We start from the raw sequence: 15,800 nt of genomic DNA on the forward strand, positions 1-15,800 counted from the left end.
ACCCATTCCTGTCCATTTTAGTTCGCTGATACCTAAGATGTCGATGTTCAGTCTTGTCATCTCTTGCTTGACCACATCCAGCTTTCCTTGATTCATGGATCTTACATTCCAGGTTCCTATGGAGAAAAAATCTTTACAGCATCGGACTTTCCTTTCACCACCAGACACATCCACAGCTGAGCGTCCTTTCGGCTTTGGCCCAGTCGCTTCATTCTTTCTGGCGCTACTAGTACTAGCCCTCTGCTCTTCCCCAGTAGCATATTGGACACCTTCCGACCTGAGGGGCTCATCTTCCAGCGTCATATCGTTTTGCCTTTTGGTACTGTCCATAGGGTTTTCATGGCAAAGATACTGGAGTGGGTTGCCATTTCCTTCTCCAGTGGATCACGTTTTGTCAGAACTCTCGGCTATGACCTGTCCGTCTTGGGTGGCCCTGCACGGCATAGCTCATAGCTTCATTGAATTACGCAAGCCCCTTCGCCACGACAAGGCAGTAATCCATGAAGGGGATGTATATGTATATGTATATGTATATGTATATGTATATGTATATGTATATGTATATGTGTATGTGTATGTGTATGTGTATGTGTATGTGTATGTATATGTATGTATATGTATATGTATATGTATATGTATATGTATATGTATATGTATGTGTATGTGTATGTGTATGTGTATGTGTATGTGTATGTGTATGTGTATGTATATGTATGTATATGTATATGTATATGTTTTCTGAGGTTTTCGCGGGTGTTTGTATGTGGATCTTTGGTCATTCGGGGTTTTTCCCATGTAGAATTGAAGGTGTAAGAGCTCTTACACCTTCAATTCTACGTGGGGAAAAACCCAAATGACCAAAGATCTATATATATATATATGTATATGTATATATATATATGTGTGTATATATATATATATATATATATATATATATATATATATATATATATATATATATATACCTAAAACATACTAGAGCTACAGAATCCTTCCATTAAGATTCAAAAACCTTTTGGAAGAGCTGTTTTCCACTGCTTCCAGAAGGCAGTTAGAGTTGGTGGCCAGCTTAACTTCGTGTAGAAAAGTATTCCCAAAAAATAGCACTGCTACTTACTCTCTGATACAAAACTTAATAATCTCTAGGATACTTATGTACCAAACATGTTCCGTGCATCATATAATATCCAGAGATGATGGTAAAATAAGTTATAAGCTCAATGATAAATAGCTGACCTCTTTAACAAACCTAATTCTTCATCAAGAGCTCAGAATCATGGACAGTTATGGTCAAGATTTAAAATAATAATGGACAAACACTGAAGAGAGTGGAGGCAACAATTCAATGAAGAGCTGTAAGAGTCTATCAAGCAATGTAATATCACTGCAAGGGATTCATTGGTTTTAGCCAGGAGGAGATAAATACTAATATTAATAATAATGTTGTAATTTATTAAACTTGTACGTCACCCAACTCTCAATTAAACTTGTACATCACCCAACTCTGGTTGGCTCACAACAATCAAATTAAGAAATTACAATAATATCAAAAGGTGAGATTGGGAATGTAAAGGTTCTAGCCAGAAAATGTCTCCCATTCCAACTTCAAAACCTTTTTCCATTCTCTTCTTAAAAAGACTGAGATCACCGTCTGGGGAATCAATTTTGTGTAAGAAACAATGTCACTTAAATTAATTTATCATGCCACCAAATTTAAGGGGTATCCCCTTGGGCATTTGAAACCCTTCATGTGGCCTATGGCTTGCTTACCCTTGTGTTAGGGTTTAGCACCTAATATTTAATGGAACAAGGTTCAACCTATCCAACATTTTAAAATATCTCCATTTTTATCTTTAATTTATGTATTTATTTTCGTTTAGCTTTTTGACATCTGAATGAATGTATCCTTTCTGAAGTGCTGGGTTACAATTACTACAATTTCCATAACCTCTAGCCAGCATGGGACTGATAGATGCTGACTTATTGTGAGGAAACTATTTACTCTGAATGTTGATGTTGCCTATCTTCATTGACAAGTTGCCAGTTCCAAGCTTTTCTGAATTCAAAACCTCATCCTCAAGATGGAGAAGCTAGCCCTAAACAGGTGTAACTGAAAACAGCTCTTGAAGACCTGCACATTTTAATTTACAGGTGAAATACTCATTGTTATTATTATTTACACCACAATGTGAAATCCCAACTGCCATTTTTTTAGTTGCTGTTGGCCTTCAGATGCTTTGAGTTCTTCCCAAGAATGGCATATAATTATTATCATTATTTACCTTATTTTGGAAAAAAAGATTGTCTGGCTCCACAGTCTCCAGGATCTGATGTTCTGGAGCCTTAATGAATTGAAAGTTCTCTGGAAATCCATCACAAGCTTCCCAACTAAAAATAAGAAGCCAGAAGTAACTTTTTCTTTTATAGTTGCATTAATATATTATCTCAAATGTTTAATTAGTATGATTGTTGTAGTAGTAGAAGTCCAAATCTTTACACTATAGCTGTTGTTTTTTTATCTCTTCCCTCCCAGGGAAGAGGAAAAACTTTGCTTCTTCAATTCCTCTTTATTTAAAAATAAAAACAATAAGGAACTAGCAGTGAATATTTTTAAAAAGAGGATAACAAAAATGGAAAAATTCAGCTGAGGCACAAAGGACTCAGGAAAACTTTGAATGTTTATTTATAAAACTTATGTGGCCACCTATCTCATGCAGTAATTCTAGATAGCACATAACAATCCATTAAAAATGTGGCTAAAAACAAACATACTCTTTTACCCAGGCATGAGATCAAACAGCTCCCAGTTCAACCCCTCTCCTTGCCCACTGCTTCACAGCCCTCTGGGAGGCTAAAATGATAGGGATTCCTTGGGTAGGAGGATATTTCAAAGGGCTGGAGCAGTCACTGAGACCCTATCAGGGATCACCAAGGTCCCATCAGGTGGCACCATTTAAAGGAGGGGACCTGGAGCATGCCCACCCTATTTAACCTAGTAGGATAGGGAGATACCCTTGGGAAGAGAGGCTCCTACAAATAACCTGGCCCTGTGCTGTGTAAAACTCAGATACTTTGGCCACCTAATGAGAAGGAAGGACTCACTGGAGAAGAGCCTAATGCTGGGAAAGGTCAAGGGCAAGAGAAGAAGGGGACGACAGAGAATGAGGTGGCTGGATGGAGTCACTGAAGCAGTAGGCGTGAGCCTAAGTGGACTCCAGAAGATGGTAGAGGACAGGAAGGCCTGGAGGAACGTTGTCCATGGGGTCGTGATGGGTCGGACATGACTTCGCAACTAACAACAAGTGCTGTGTAAGGACTTAAAGCTGATAATCAGAACCTTGAATTGTACCTGGAATTCAAAGTTCTCATTCAGAAGTGAAGTTACTTGGGCATACTACAAGGCACCCAAACCATATGTGCTACTGCATTCTGATCCAGCTGCAGCTTCCATATAGTATTCAAGGGCAATCTCATGTAGAGTGCATTGCAGTAATCCAAACAGGAGGTGACTAAGGCATGGGTGCCTGTGAGCAATATTCTAGCTGTCAGAGCAATTGAAAAGGAATTAAGTGGAAAGTAGAAGCCTCGCCTATGAATATGCACCATAAGGATAGGCATTCTGCTATTAATACCTCCTATTAATAGTTTATGATTGCTAGGCAGAATAGTGTTCCCTCCTAGTATTCTAAATATACTCTAGATTTCATTTCTCATAAATGATGGGAAGAAACATACTTTTATATCTATAAACACTACTGTCTATCCCGATATTGTATCACTATTGACCAATAGTAACCTTAAGTGATATGTATCATTCTATTGTTTTCACAGCAATATACTTTTAATATGCATTACATATTATCACCCAATGATAAGTGCAGTTTTGGGGTGCTCTCTCCAACCATGTTCCTGCTATTATACAAGTTTGTGTGTGTGTGTGTGTGTAACTATTCTTTAGAAGGCTACAATTAAAACTGTATGATTCTATGCAAGTCTAATCCCATGATTGATTCCTGATTTCTATATATCATGGTTGCTCTTGTCATTTGTCCCAAAGGTGCTTTTTCAAAAGGTTTTCTTGTGTTTCTTTGAAGACATTTCGCCTCTCATCCAAGAAGCTTCTTTAGCTCTGACTGGACGGTGGGGAATGGAAGAATATATTCCTTGCAGGCAGCTGGTCTGACCTGGATGTCTGAGAATCTTGTCATTTGTCTTTCAGGTTACTTGAAGTGTCATTAGGTTCTTTCAGTTGTTTGTCATTCTTCATGTATCACATGTTGAAGGACACACGTTAATAACAACAACAACAACAACAAAAGGATAAGATGGCTCCCAGTGCATTTCATACTGAGTTCTTTGTCAAAGGCATTACAAATGTATACATTATATCTGTCTGTGTTTGTGTGTGTGTGTGTGTGTGTGTGTTTTGTGTGTGTGTGTGCTGCAGTCTCTATCTAATCAGGGAAGAAACAGAAATAGAAACCAGCTTCTTCCATTCTGTGACTATCATTGCATTTCATTCTGCTAACATCAAAGGACTTGACTACCAAGTGAACAGTAACAGGATTTCAGTTTTGAATTTATAAAACATAATTTATTACTCAATTTTAACACAAACACTGAAAGAGAAAATGTCCTCATATTTAATCTGTCTATATTCTAATGGAAACTGGGTTTCTTTGTTTTTTAGTTTTTCTTTGAATTCTCTGAAGATAATATTTTTTAAGGATCTATAGTAAACTGGTCATTTCCTTGTGATAGTTGCAACAACAATTATCCTTACAGTTAAATGTTTCATCCCCAGTTTCCTTTCTCTGATTTTTAGTATATCAGTTCAGAACACTCAAGTAAACAGAAATTGATGTACCTGTCGTATCTAGGCAGCAAATCTACACTGGGATCCAGAAGTGTTTTATAAATAACTGTGATGCCATTCTTTTTTGTCGCTGTCACTTTGTCAAAGGTCAAACTCAGAACAGGATTTAAGGGAGACCTGAAAATGGAAACATCATACAAAATGGCCATTTATGGAGAGGAAATCAAACAGTTGCAAAACCAGCAGTTATAGGTAGCTAAGGGTGTGAATGTCAGAACTGAAGCTAAGAATGAATTCAGAGCAAGGTATTCAAATCTATTCAACTTTTGATTTGATGGGAAGAACCAGCAATCTTGCAGATAGAACCTTGTTACTGTTCAGACACTTTTACCTTTGAAATTAATTTCATCACAGCAAGCTTGTCATCTTTATTAACTGATAGGCTATGGACAGCAAGGAAACTGAATTGTTCCTGAAATACCTGCTTCATCGTCAAGCAGAAATAGCTGATTGAAAATTAAAACAATAACCACCTTCCAGGTGGTCATCTGCAAAAGAACAAATCCAGTTGCCAATTAATAATGTTATGCTAAGGTTATGTTGACATTGATGATTCTTACACTGTAACTGATAAAGCTAAAATAGGAATATATCATGTGAATTATGCAGATGTTAGCAATTAGAGGTATCAAAGCAGATCCAACATAATTCCATCATACATGTTTCCTCAAATAAGCTAAACAGCATGCTAATGTTTTAGAATATAAATACCACTTTGGGTAATCAAGAATTGTAAAATAATGTTAAAAAATCATTTTCAATTTGGAATGGACATCCAGAGGATATTTTTTTTGAAAAAGGGCTTATCCATCTCAGAGATAGTATTGTTCTGAAAGTAACTGACCATAGCCTGTACACTGGCAAAATTGCACTCTTTTACTGAGTATTCAGTTTGTTGGGAGATGCTACCCGACATCTATAGCAACTAAAGAAGCAAGAGTTAAATTTGTCTCCCTATCCTGAGGAAAAAAAAAAGAATTTGCACAGCATAGGAACTATTAATAGCTTACAAAAGAGCAAAAGCAGTGTTAGCAGCAAAATGACCTGTTATATGCTTTAGTAATTGTTTAGTAATTGTCAAGCAGTAAAAATAATACAACACTTATATGTAATAAATAATACAAGAGCAAAAGCAATTAAAAGAAAACCTTGAAAACATAGCAACTTATGAAAAAAAGGTTCTAAAACAAGCTAAACACCCAGCAAAACCAGTTCCTTCTTCACTGAAATGGCATAAACAAAATCCTATTTGCCCAACTTCCCACACACATAGAGGAGGGGAAGGAGGAACCCAACCGATTTAGGGTTGAACTCAACTAGTTGAGTTGTTAATGTTTTTAAAAATAATCATACAGTAATTTAAAAAGAAACTTTGGATAATATTTTTAAAAATATTTTCTATTTAAATAAAAACCAGAAAAGGAAAATAAATAATCTATAAAAGCACAAACATTTTACATAAATATATTTGCAATACAAAATTTTAAACATTCATATTCAATGATTCTATCACAAAGAAAAATTGTATAGATCAAAGCAATTAGGAATTACTTTGTTGATTTAAACTAAAAGAAATAAATATTAAGTCAAAGTAAACCTTAATTAAAGGATTTTGCAAGATCTTTTGGTGTTGCATTACTTTTCTAAATTCCATTATCTAAAAAAAGATGTAATCTATTTTTCTGGTGTTATGTTATAATAAATCTGAAGATAATGATAAAAATGTAATGTATTTATTGTGCTTTTACAGGATCTTAGGACAAATGGATACTAATTCTAGCATTCATTATTAAAGCCTATTGTGTACAATATCCACTGAAATGGTTAAAATTAGTATTTAAATGTATAGTCTTAATTATGGTGGGCAGCAATAGAGGTGACAATAGAGAAAGATAAAGGTTTCCCTGTCTAGTCGTGACCGACTCCAGGGCATGGTGCTCATCTTTATTTCTTGGCCGAGGGAGACAGTGTTGTCTGAAGATATATCTGTGGCCATGCGGCCAGCATGGCTATACGCCAAAAGCGCATGGAACGCTGTTACCTTCCCACCAAAGAGTTTGAAGTGCTAGGTGGGCAGGAGCAGGGGCAAGGAATGAGAGCTCACCCCATTGTGTGGTGCTCAGGTCTCGAACACAGACTTTCCATCTGAGAAGCTCAGCATCGTTAATCGCTAAGCCATTTTGCCATCTTCCCTCCCCAAGAAAAGATAGTTACAAAAACATTACATCTGTGAAATAAATAAAGCACTAAAAAGAAACTCAAACTGATTCCATCTTAACTCCCTGAGGTATAAGAGACAGAGAAGAGAAAACATAGTCAGACTTTCAAGGCCTGTAGCAAAAAGGAACATTTCAGCATTCTTGTGGAGTCTGTTTCCTGACTGGGTCTCACTGAAGGCCCGATTAGTGTAACTCTGAGTTTTTCTAGTAGTCTATCATTTATTTATTAAATTTATTTGCCACCTATTTCACTCTACAAAGCATATCTCTCTCTCTCTCTCTCTCTCTCTCTATATATATATATATATATATATATATATATATATATATATATATATATATATATATATATATATACCAATTGATTCAACAAAATTTACACAATTTTAAGGTGTGTCCACCTGTGAATGACTTTCATATTCAAATAATGATATCTTTTTGAAATTCAACTTTGTTTTATAAAACACAAAAGAAATTTTATATTATAAGAAATTCCAAGTTCTATACATTAAGGCCACTTTAAAAGAGCCTGTCGATTTAGTATAAATGGCACTACAGACATTCCTCTGAATGTAAATTGTATAAGCAAGCAACATTCTTCAAATACTGCTGTTGCCTTTGATTGGTAACATCTCATGTGTTTAAGAAGCAATAATTGCATATAACTTATTTGAAACTTAGCTGTAATTACTGCCAATATTCTGTACAGTGTATTTATAAATCCATATTTAAAACATATCTGAGAAATTTAGGAACCATGCAGACATTCTGGCCTCTGATCTTTCTTTTCTCTCATTATAAATATGAACTATTCAATGAATCAGATCAGGGCTTTTTTGTCATAGAATGCCCAGAACGGAGTTCCAGCACCTTTTTGGGATGGAACTTTGTAGGGTAGGCAAGGCGGGTTGTATGACATGTGTGAGTTCCAGCACCTTTTTTTTGTACAAAAAAAGCACTGAATCAGAGGATAGGGGATTTCATAGAATTAGAAGCTTGTAATAGTTCTGCTGAATATATTCTACATAATTTGTTGAGATGTAATGTTGGAGAGGGATGTGGTGGCTCAGTGGGTTAGGATGCTGAGCTTGTTGATCAGAAGGTCGGCAGTTTGGCGGGTCGAATCCCGAGTGCCGCGTAACAGAGTGAGCGCCTGTTACTCGTCCCAGCTTCTGCCAACCTAGCAGTTTGAAAGCATGTAAAAATGCAAGTAGAAAAATAGGGAACACTATGGTGGGAAGGTAACAGCGTTCTGTGTGCCTTTGGCGTCTAGTCATGCTGGCCACATGACCACGGAGATGTCCTCGGACAAGCGCTGGCTCTTCGGCTTTGAAACGGAGATGAGCACCGGTCCCTAGAGTCGGAAACAACTAGCACACATGTGCGGGGGAACCTTTACCTTTACCTAATGTTGGAGAAAAAGGTATAGTGGGGGAAGCAGGAGAAAAAGATTTTTGGAGGAGTAAGTAGCTAGGACATTTCTATATATTTACAATTGAGGTAACAAGCAAGTTTAAGTCATGTCATATGTAGCTAGCTGGGGATATTGGAAGACTGGGGAGGGAAGAAAGTTGTTTTATGCTGCAGAAGCACCATATGAAATTGCATCACAAAAGTATATACTTTTTCCAAGATACATGCCTGGCTAGAAAAGATGTTGGGAGAAAACATAGATTTTAAACCTGAACTTTTTTTATTAGCTATAATGCCAGAAAAGACTGGTAAACAAAGCACATATTTGACTTTGCACGTTACAACAGGGGGCAAGAATTATATTTGCACAATATTGGAAAAATGAAGGAATACCATCAGATGAAGAAATAATTAAAAAAAAAATATTAGAATGCGCAGAGATGGATAGACTGACTCTGAGACTGAAAGAAAAAAAGAAACAGAATATTATCAAACTAGGGACTTATTTTATCGATGGTTAGAGGAAAGAATAAAGGATTAGGAACTAAATATGTATTATCAAATGCAAACTCACGACAGCATGTTTGCTGAATAAATACTTGAATGTATGGAAAAAAATCAATAAAAACTTTTTTTTAAAGAGTACATACTTTTTCCAAATGTTTCCTTTCATTTTTAGGCTTATTAAAGGGAGGAATTTTGGATTAATAATCTGGGTGTATTTACATTCATAATACAAAACTTCTTCATCACATGCATCCTATTAGTCCTCCAGGATAAAGCAGACAGGAAACACAACTAGATGAGCTAAATCTACTGCAGACATGTCAAACTCGTGACATCCCGTGACATCGTGAGACGTATCGGGACTCTTTTGCCATTGCTGGCAATGGGGTGGGCGTGGCTTCTGGATGACACATCTGGCCTGTGGGTCGGCAGTTTGACAACCCTGATCTACTGTATTGTAAATCTATATTAACAGAATCTTTGCAAGTCTAAAGGTACAGATTCCCTGCCACCATGTTTAACCATCCATTGGGAAGGGAGGTCCATCCTAAGTTTCTTTCTCTGACTGTTAAGACTGCTTCTGTTGTCTGATTGTTTCCTGGGTCTTTCTCTTTCCCTTGTCCCCCAAAGTTATCCATCCCTGCATTCCATTACATATCCATATGTTCTACAACAGAAAGCAGTCTTTAGTCACAGATGTTGCCAGTACCTGTATCAATGTTAATAGCAAAAGTGGATTGAATAATATACCTTCCAGCTATGCACTCACCAATTCTAATCAATAGCTAGGAGGACAAAATCCTGACCATGCCAATAAAATTCTGGCTATTTAGGAACCCTAAACATTTGCAATTATATCTAAAAGAAATCCAATTTTATGGTCTCAGCTGAAGGTGTTTATGCTGACCGAACAGAACGGTAAAATTCTCCTTCTCCTGAAATCATTACATCCACTCAAAATCATATATGGAAAGCCTCCCAACTTTCAGCAGATCATAAGCAATCCAGCATGGTTAAGAAAAGAAAGTCATTTTTGAAAATAGATTTCCTGTCATCTAAATCCTGTTTGGAGGTTTACAGTAAATTTCCAATAAGCCAGAAGTTACCTGATAAATGGGAGAGAATTACAGAACAGCTGTATTTGAATAATTGAATGTTCAGGTGTGAATACAAGTACACATTCATGTTACCTTTCTACAATTTCTGTTATACAGGAAGAATGTATAACAATGACTATTCATTTGAAAATATAGTTTCTGCTTCATTAGAAATCAAATTCAGAGATAAAATTGCAGGTTTTGAATAAATAAACAAAATTACTCATTGACAATCCTGCCATACTTACAGTCTTTCTTTGTATTACATTTTACATTTCTAACAAGCCAGATGCCATTACCTAAGACTCCCCCCCACACACACACACTTTATGGATTATCCTCACATTCAAGCCCATCCAAATGCAAATTGTCCTCAGAATACCCAACAATCAGTTCCAAATAAATCTTTTCTCATCTTTCCTTTGATGGCATTTCCATTTGCCTAAAATATCTCTATATATTTTTAAGTCTTTACTTCATCTCCTTGCAGGTGTAGTTGACTGCTTTACTTTAAAGCATTTCTTTAATCATTTTTTAGCAAAATTATGGGTCTTAAAATTATGAGTTTTTTTAAAAAAATTAAAATGTATTAAAATATTAGTGCTTCTTAGAGACAGGTAATGGAACTGTTCAATATACAGAAGCATAATGCCTGCCGCTGAGCTCAAATATTTGAACCTGGTGAAATAATAGTGGCAATTTGACATGCCAACCTGTACCAAAATGCAATAATGCTCTTAATTGTATAATTATTCTGCCTCCTTCACAGATATTACAAATAATCCAGAAGACAATCTACCACTTGAAATCTTCTGGTTTTTCCCCAGTGCTTCCATCTTTTTTTACTATAGAAGAAAATCTATTAAGGAGGGGAAAAATAGAATAGCTGCACAATGTTCTTTGATTGGTAGCACTAGGAGCCCTCTGTCTGGAAGCAACCAATGACCCAGGAATTTGTGGGGAAAAAAAGAGTTCATGACTTGAGAGGAATAATAGGGATGCTGTTTCAATAAAACCAAACCCTTCAGAAGAATGATTTTGAAATGCTTTCTGCAGAGGGCTATAAAAGACTATTTTTCTTCACAAGCTTCACATTTTCATGCCATCTCTATTCCACCATCAGAGAAAAGCCCCAAGCCATTCACTTGTTGGTGAGGATGAAGGAAAGGAAAAGACAGAGATACTGGAAATATGTCACAGGTTAATGGTAAAGGGAAATATGAAGTGTCCATAAATTAGGGCAAAGGGTATTTATGATTTTTTTTCTTAACAAATAAAAGAAACACTCCATGTATGATTCAAAAGTGTGTGTGTGTGTGTGTGTGTGTGTGTGTGTATACATATATATATATATATATATATATATATGGGACAAATCTTTATTTCCTGTTTCGGCCTAACCGAAGGCCATCCACAGGCAGTAGTCACAACAGTGACAGCTCATATTTGTGTAAATTTTAGATTATACACACACAAATACATTTCAGTAGTGAAAATAATTTATTATCATTGATTGTAAAATAAAACTCAAGAAGCTTTTATTATCTCCTATTGGTTTTTTTCAAAACTTATATTTATTTTCTTTTCTTTCCATTTCTATCGAATATATGTTTTTATTACTTTATTAGTTTGAATGCTTCCTGCATTGATCAGCACTTTTCTCTTTTTGGAAACTACATCTTTTTTTCTCTTATGTCTGTGTAATTAATTATTAATAGAGCACCAATCATAGTTAAATATTGTATTTGAGGTCAAATTATGAGGCAGCTTCAGAGAAGTGCTTTCAAGTTCATTTGAGTGAATAAAGTCCACTATATGCTATCATTTAAACTGCAGGCATTGCCAGTCAGAAAATTATTTGCTGGGAAAAAGTATTGCTAAATAGGTATACTATTCTTTAAAAGAAATAAATAATCCCATGAAAAAACAGTATCGATGTCAACACAAAGATGATGTATATAACTACATATATACAGTTTTTAAACTAAAAACTTTGTAGAAATGAAGAAACCAGCACTTTAGAAACACATCCTGCATTTCTTATTGAATTTTTCAAATGCTAATTTCTTCAATAGGTGGCCATTTCATGAATACCACAAAAGAAGATCCCTATCAACAATTGAAGTCTATACACTGAAAATCAGAAACTTTTGATTTTCACAAATTTATCACAACATTTTTATTCTGACAACTCTGGTGGCACAGACTTCATTTCTCTTTCATCTTCATAATTCATTACAATTACTATATAATTAAGTTTGAAATAAATGGCAGTTTCTTCTTTAGCATAGCCGTTTTCAAAATAATTATGTAAGACACATTCTTTGAGAACTACCCTCATTTTATGAGCAATCACACTCAAGGTATGCAGGAAGAATCCAATCATAACATCAGCCTTGTTTCATAACAAGGCCATTATAGAAAGCAAAACAAGCCTGGCTTCTATAGAAGATAAATACTAAGCCTTTTCCTCAGTATATTACAAAGAGATGTTCATTAATAAAATTATTACATTTCAGTTATTTAGTTACTTGGCTTTCTATTTTGAAATAAGATAAAATGGGAAGTACACTTGTAGAATATTTGTGTACCTACTATTAGATGTTTAACATTTTATTTTAAATGTTATATGTATTAGTATTTCATTTTTATTTTAGTCATAAATACAGTTCTACAGCACTTGAGTACTAAATTGTTTATATTCCATCACCTGTCCTTACCTAGACTCATTGAACATAGTGGAACTTAAAATTGAGTAAAAAGGTAGAGAACTACATATTCATTATATTAGGCACTTATATTAGGCAGCATAACATTTGTATAACTGCCCATAAAATAGTTTTTATTTACAAATATGTAAAAAGCACTTCTAGAAAATGAAGCTTTTATGAAAGTATACAGATGTGTTTTATATTAAATGGCAAAATACATGGCAATTTATACATAAATTGATTACATAATTTTACAAAAAGTAATAATTTTACTATCTTATAAGAACTATAAAATGTTCCATAATTACAGCTGAAAAAGTATCTTATGAAAATATTTATAACACTAATAAAACAGAAAGTTTAATGAAAGCATACTGATGTGTTTTTATATTAAATGCTAATTTAGACATAATCTCTGTATAATGGCAATCTATATATAAAATTAGGAAACGTATTCTCTAAGTTGTATTCTGTAACCAGCAATGTCCAAAGGATAGGAATATGTGTTTAAATTGATCAAATATTTTTACAAAAAATATAAAGTAATCATTATCATGTAAGAACTATAAAAAGTGTTGCATATTTACAGTCAAAATGTATCTTACGAATACACTCATAACACTAAGATAAACAAGAAAGTTTCCCTGATATCTATGCAGACTTTGTTCAGTAATTTATCTCAGTCAAACCAGGCTGGGATAGGAGTAATTCTGAAATGCACTTATTGTCATCTGAGGAAACAGTAATGATTCCATGAATTACTTTATAAAAAACATACCACGTTTCTTGAAATATTGTAAACAAATTATTGTACAGCCTAGCTCTCTTCTACTTTTAGATTCAGTCGTCCAGACTTTACAAGTTTTACCAATTTATTTTTCTTTCTTCTCTCGCTGGTGCTTAAAAGGTTAAGACTTTATTTTTGAAAACATAGAGCGATAACAGGGAATTGTGTTGTCTACAGCTTCATAAATCTTGCTTAAGTTCCTTTTCAATTACCATCCATTTCTCCTTTAAAAAGGGACCAAAGGGAAAAAAACAGAGGAGTAGAAACAGGTCAGGGCAGCCGGTGACAATGACAGGGTGATGGGCTTGGACCCCTGTGGTGTTTCCATCTGCTATCATTAAGGTGACTATTCAGACATGAAAAAATCCCTCTTGCTGTGCTGACAGGCAGACATCAAGAACGATGACAAGGCATTAAGATAGTAAGTCAGAGACAGAGATGTCATATTCCTCAAACAATACTGCCTAAAACAAGACCTCTGAAATTTTACTGGAACTTACAATAAAATAAAAGATATTTTTTTTTTGCTTGGAAGCTATTCAACTTCCTTTTATAGCAATTTGATCACACAAAAATTGCTGACAATCATAACTCCAAACGCCATGCTCCTACCTGTAATCTTCACCATAAGAAACCCAAATTTTTTGCTCATTCTGCAGTAAAAGAGGGTTTTTAATTTCTTGCCCAGTCTCATCAAAAAGATGCGTAGGAAAATGACTAAGGCCTGATGGTTTGAAATCTGCTGAAAGCTGGAGCCTCTGATGAATCAAATGCCGTACCTGGCCGTGGAAGATAAAGGAAAAAATGAAAACATCTGTATTGAATTGTTTGTATTCTGTAACCAGCAAAGTCCAAACGATAATTAAATTCCTATAGAATGTGAAAAGAAGTGTGAAATCCCGGCAATGTTTATCTCAGTGTAAAGTAACAAAATGAGCACAGGCTTTTAACCAGCAGGGGGTGCAACAGGATTATGGTTGAGCTCTGACCTCTTCGGCACACAGACTGAAAGCAGATGTGACAGTTCTACAAAACAGTTAGCATCTACTAACAGTAACAGCTCCGGAGAAAGGTTATGTCCACATTTGGAGCTACATTTTGTTAGTGTTTTTAACTGAGCTTGTTGAGGTTTGACAAGGACTGCTTTCCTGCACTCTCCTGCTAGGTGTTAGATGATCAATGTATGAACAAGAATAATGCAAGACTCATTTAACAATTTCAGGACTCTTAAGGAAATACTACTGAGACATGACAGAAACTATTCAAATCCTGCACTGCACCCCAAAGAAAATAGGAGTGAGCAAGGTAATTCAATTGAACATCAAAACATAATGGTTTATTTATGATGCGGTTTACAGCTCTAATTTTAGTTGGTATAGTTGTTAAAAATTTCATTTCCTTCTTAAAGAATTGTTGATAAAGATCCATCATGTTACTGGAGTGCCTATACTGTGGTCAATTTGCCGTTTCAAGGCATTGCAATAATAGCTTTAACAGAGTCACTTTGTTCCACTCTCTCCTGCTATTTGTCACTCTTCTCTGCTTACCAGACTCTAACAGATTAGTTCACCTTCCCTTCTTCTTTGCCACCTTCTGCAACTGAGCATATCACAAAGTCCTCATATCCATGACCTTATTGTGACAGTATTTACAACAGAGATGGTACCCCGTATTACAGAAACATAAACATGACAAAAAAGAAATGCAGTAATATTACCTGTAGTTCTAACTGCATTAATGCAAAAATGAAATCTTTCAGTAATCAGAGATGTCCATAGCAGTCAGGGAAATGCGATATTCAAAACAAATTAGTGATATTACTCTCATTAGCATATTCTGGAAGATAATAGGCTATTTCTGGGTAAGGCATTATCTTTTAGCTTAATCTAACTCATAGAACTGTGGGAATTGAAGATTATTTTCACTAATTTCGTCTGTTGTATTATGTGTTCTGCAGATTTTTCTGTGAATTTTAAAAATAAACTGCTTATTTTGTCAGAATACAAGGACTCATACATATCTACCCAAATTATATAGTTTTTGACATAAATAATACAAAAGCAAAACATACAAAACACCTTCCTTTCATTCTTTGACACATAAAGAATGATAATATAACTCCAATGTAAGTTGTTTTTTTCCTTCATGTAAGTACTTAATTTTTATATTATTTTGAGGAGGAGGTTGGTG

At 35.0% G+C, this 15,800-nt stretch overlaps 1 protein-coding gene across 1 annotated transcript in view; it reads right to left on the bottom strand.

Annotated features, from left to right (window-relative positions):
* DCDC1 (doublecortin domain containing 1) overlaps positions 1 to 15,800 on the bottom strand; it is a gene marked incomplete at both ends in the record, with an annotated part of 271,836 nt that overhangs the window by 137,890 nt on the left and 118,146 nt on the right. The window contains 3 exons of the mRNA XM_083357546.1: positions 2,283 to 2,388; positions 4,868 to 4,993; positions 14,223 to 14,389. Coding sequence (XP_083213672.1) covers positions 2,283 to 2,388; positions 4,868 to 4,993; positions 14,223 to 14,389 — 399 coding nt within the window. The remainder of the gene's footprint in view (positions 1 to 2,282; positions 2,389 to 4,867; positions 4,994 to 14,222; positions 14,390 to 15,800) is intronic.

Source organism: Vipera ursinii (assembly GCF_947247035.1).
Source record: "Vipera ursinii genome assembly, chromosome: 1".
Classification (NCBI taxonomy): domain Eukaryota; kingdom Metazoa; phylum Chordata; class Lepidosauria; order Squamata; family Viperidae; genus Vipera; species Vipera ursinii.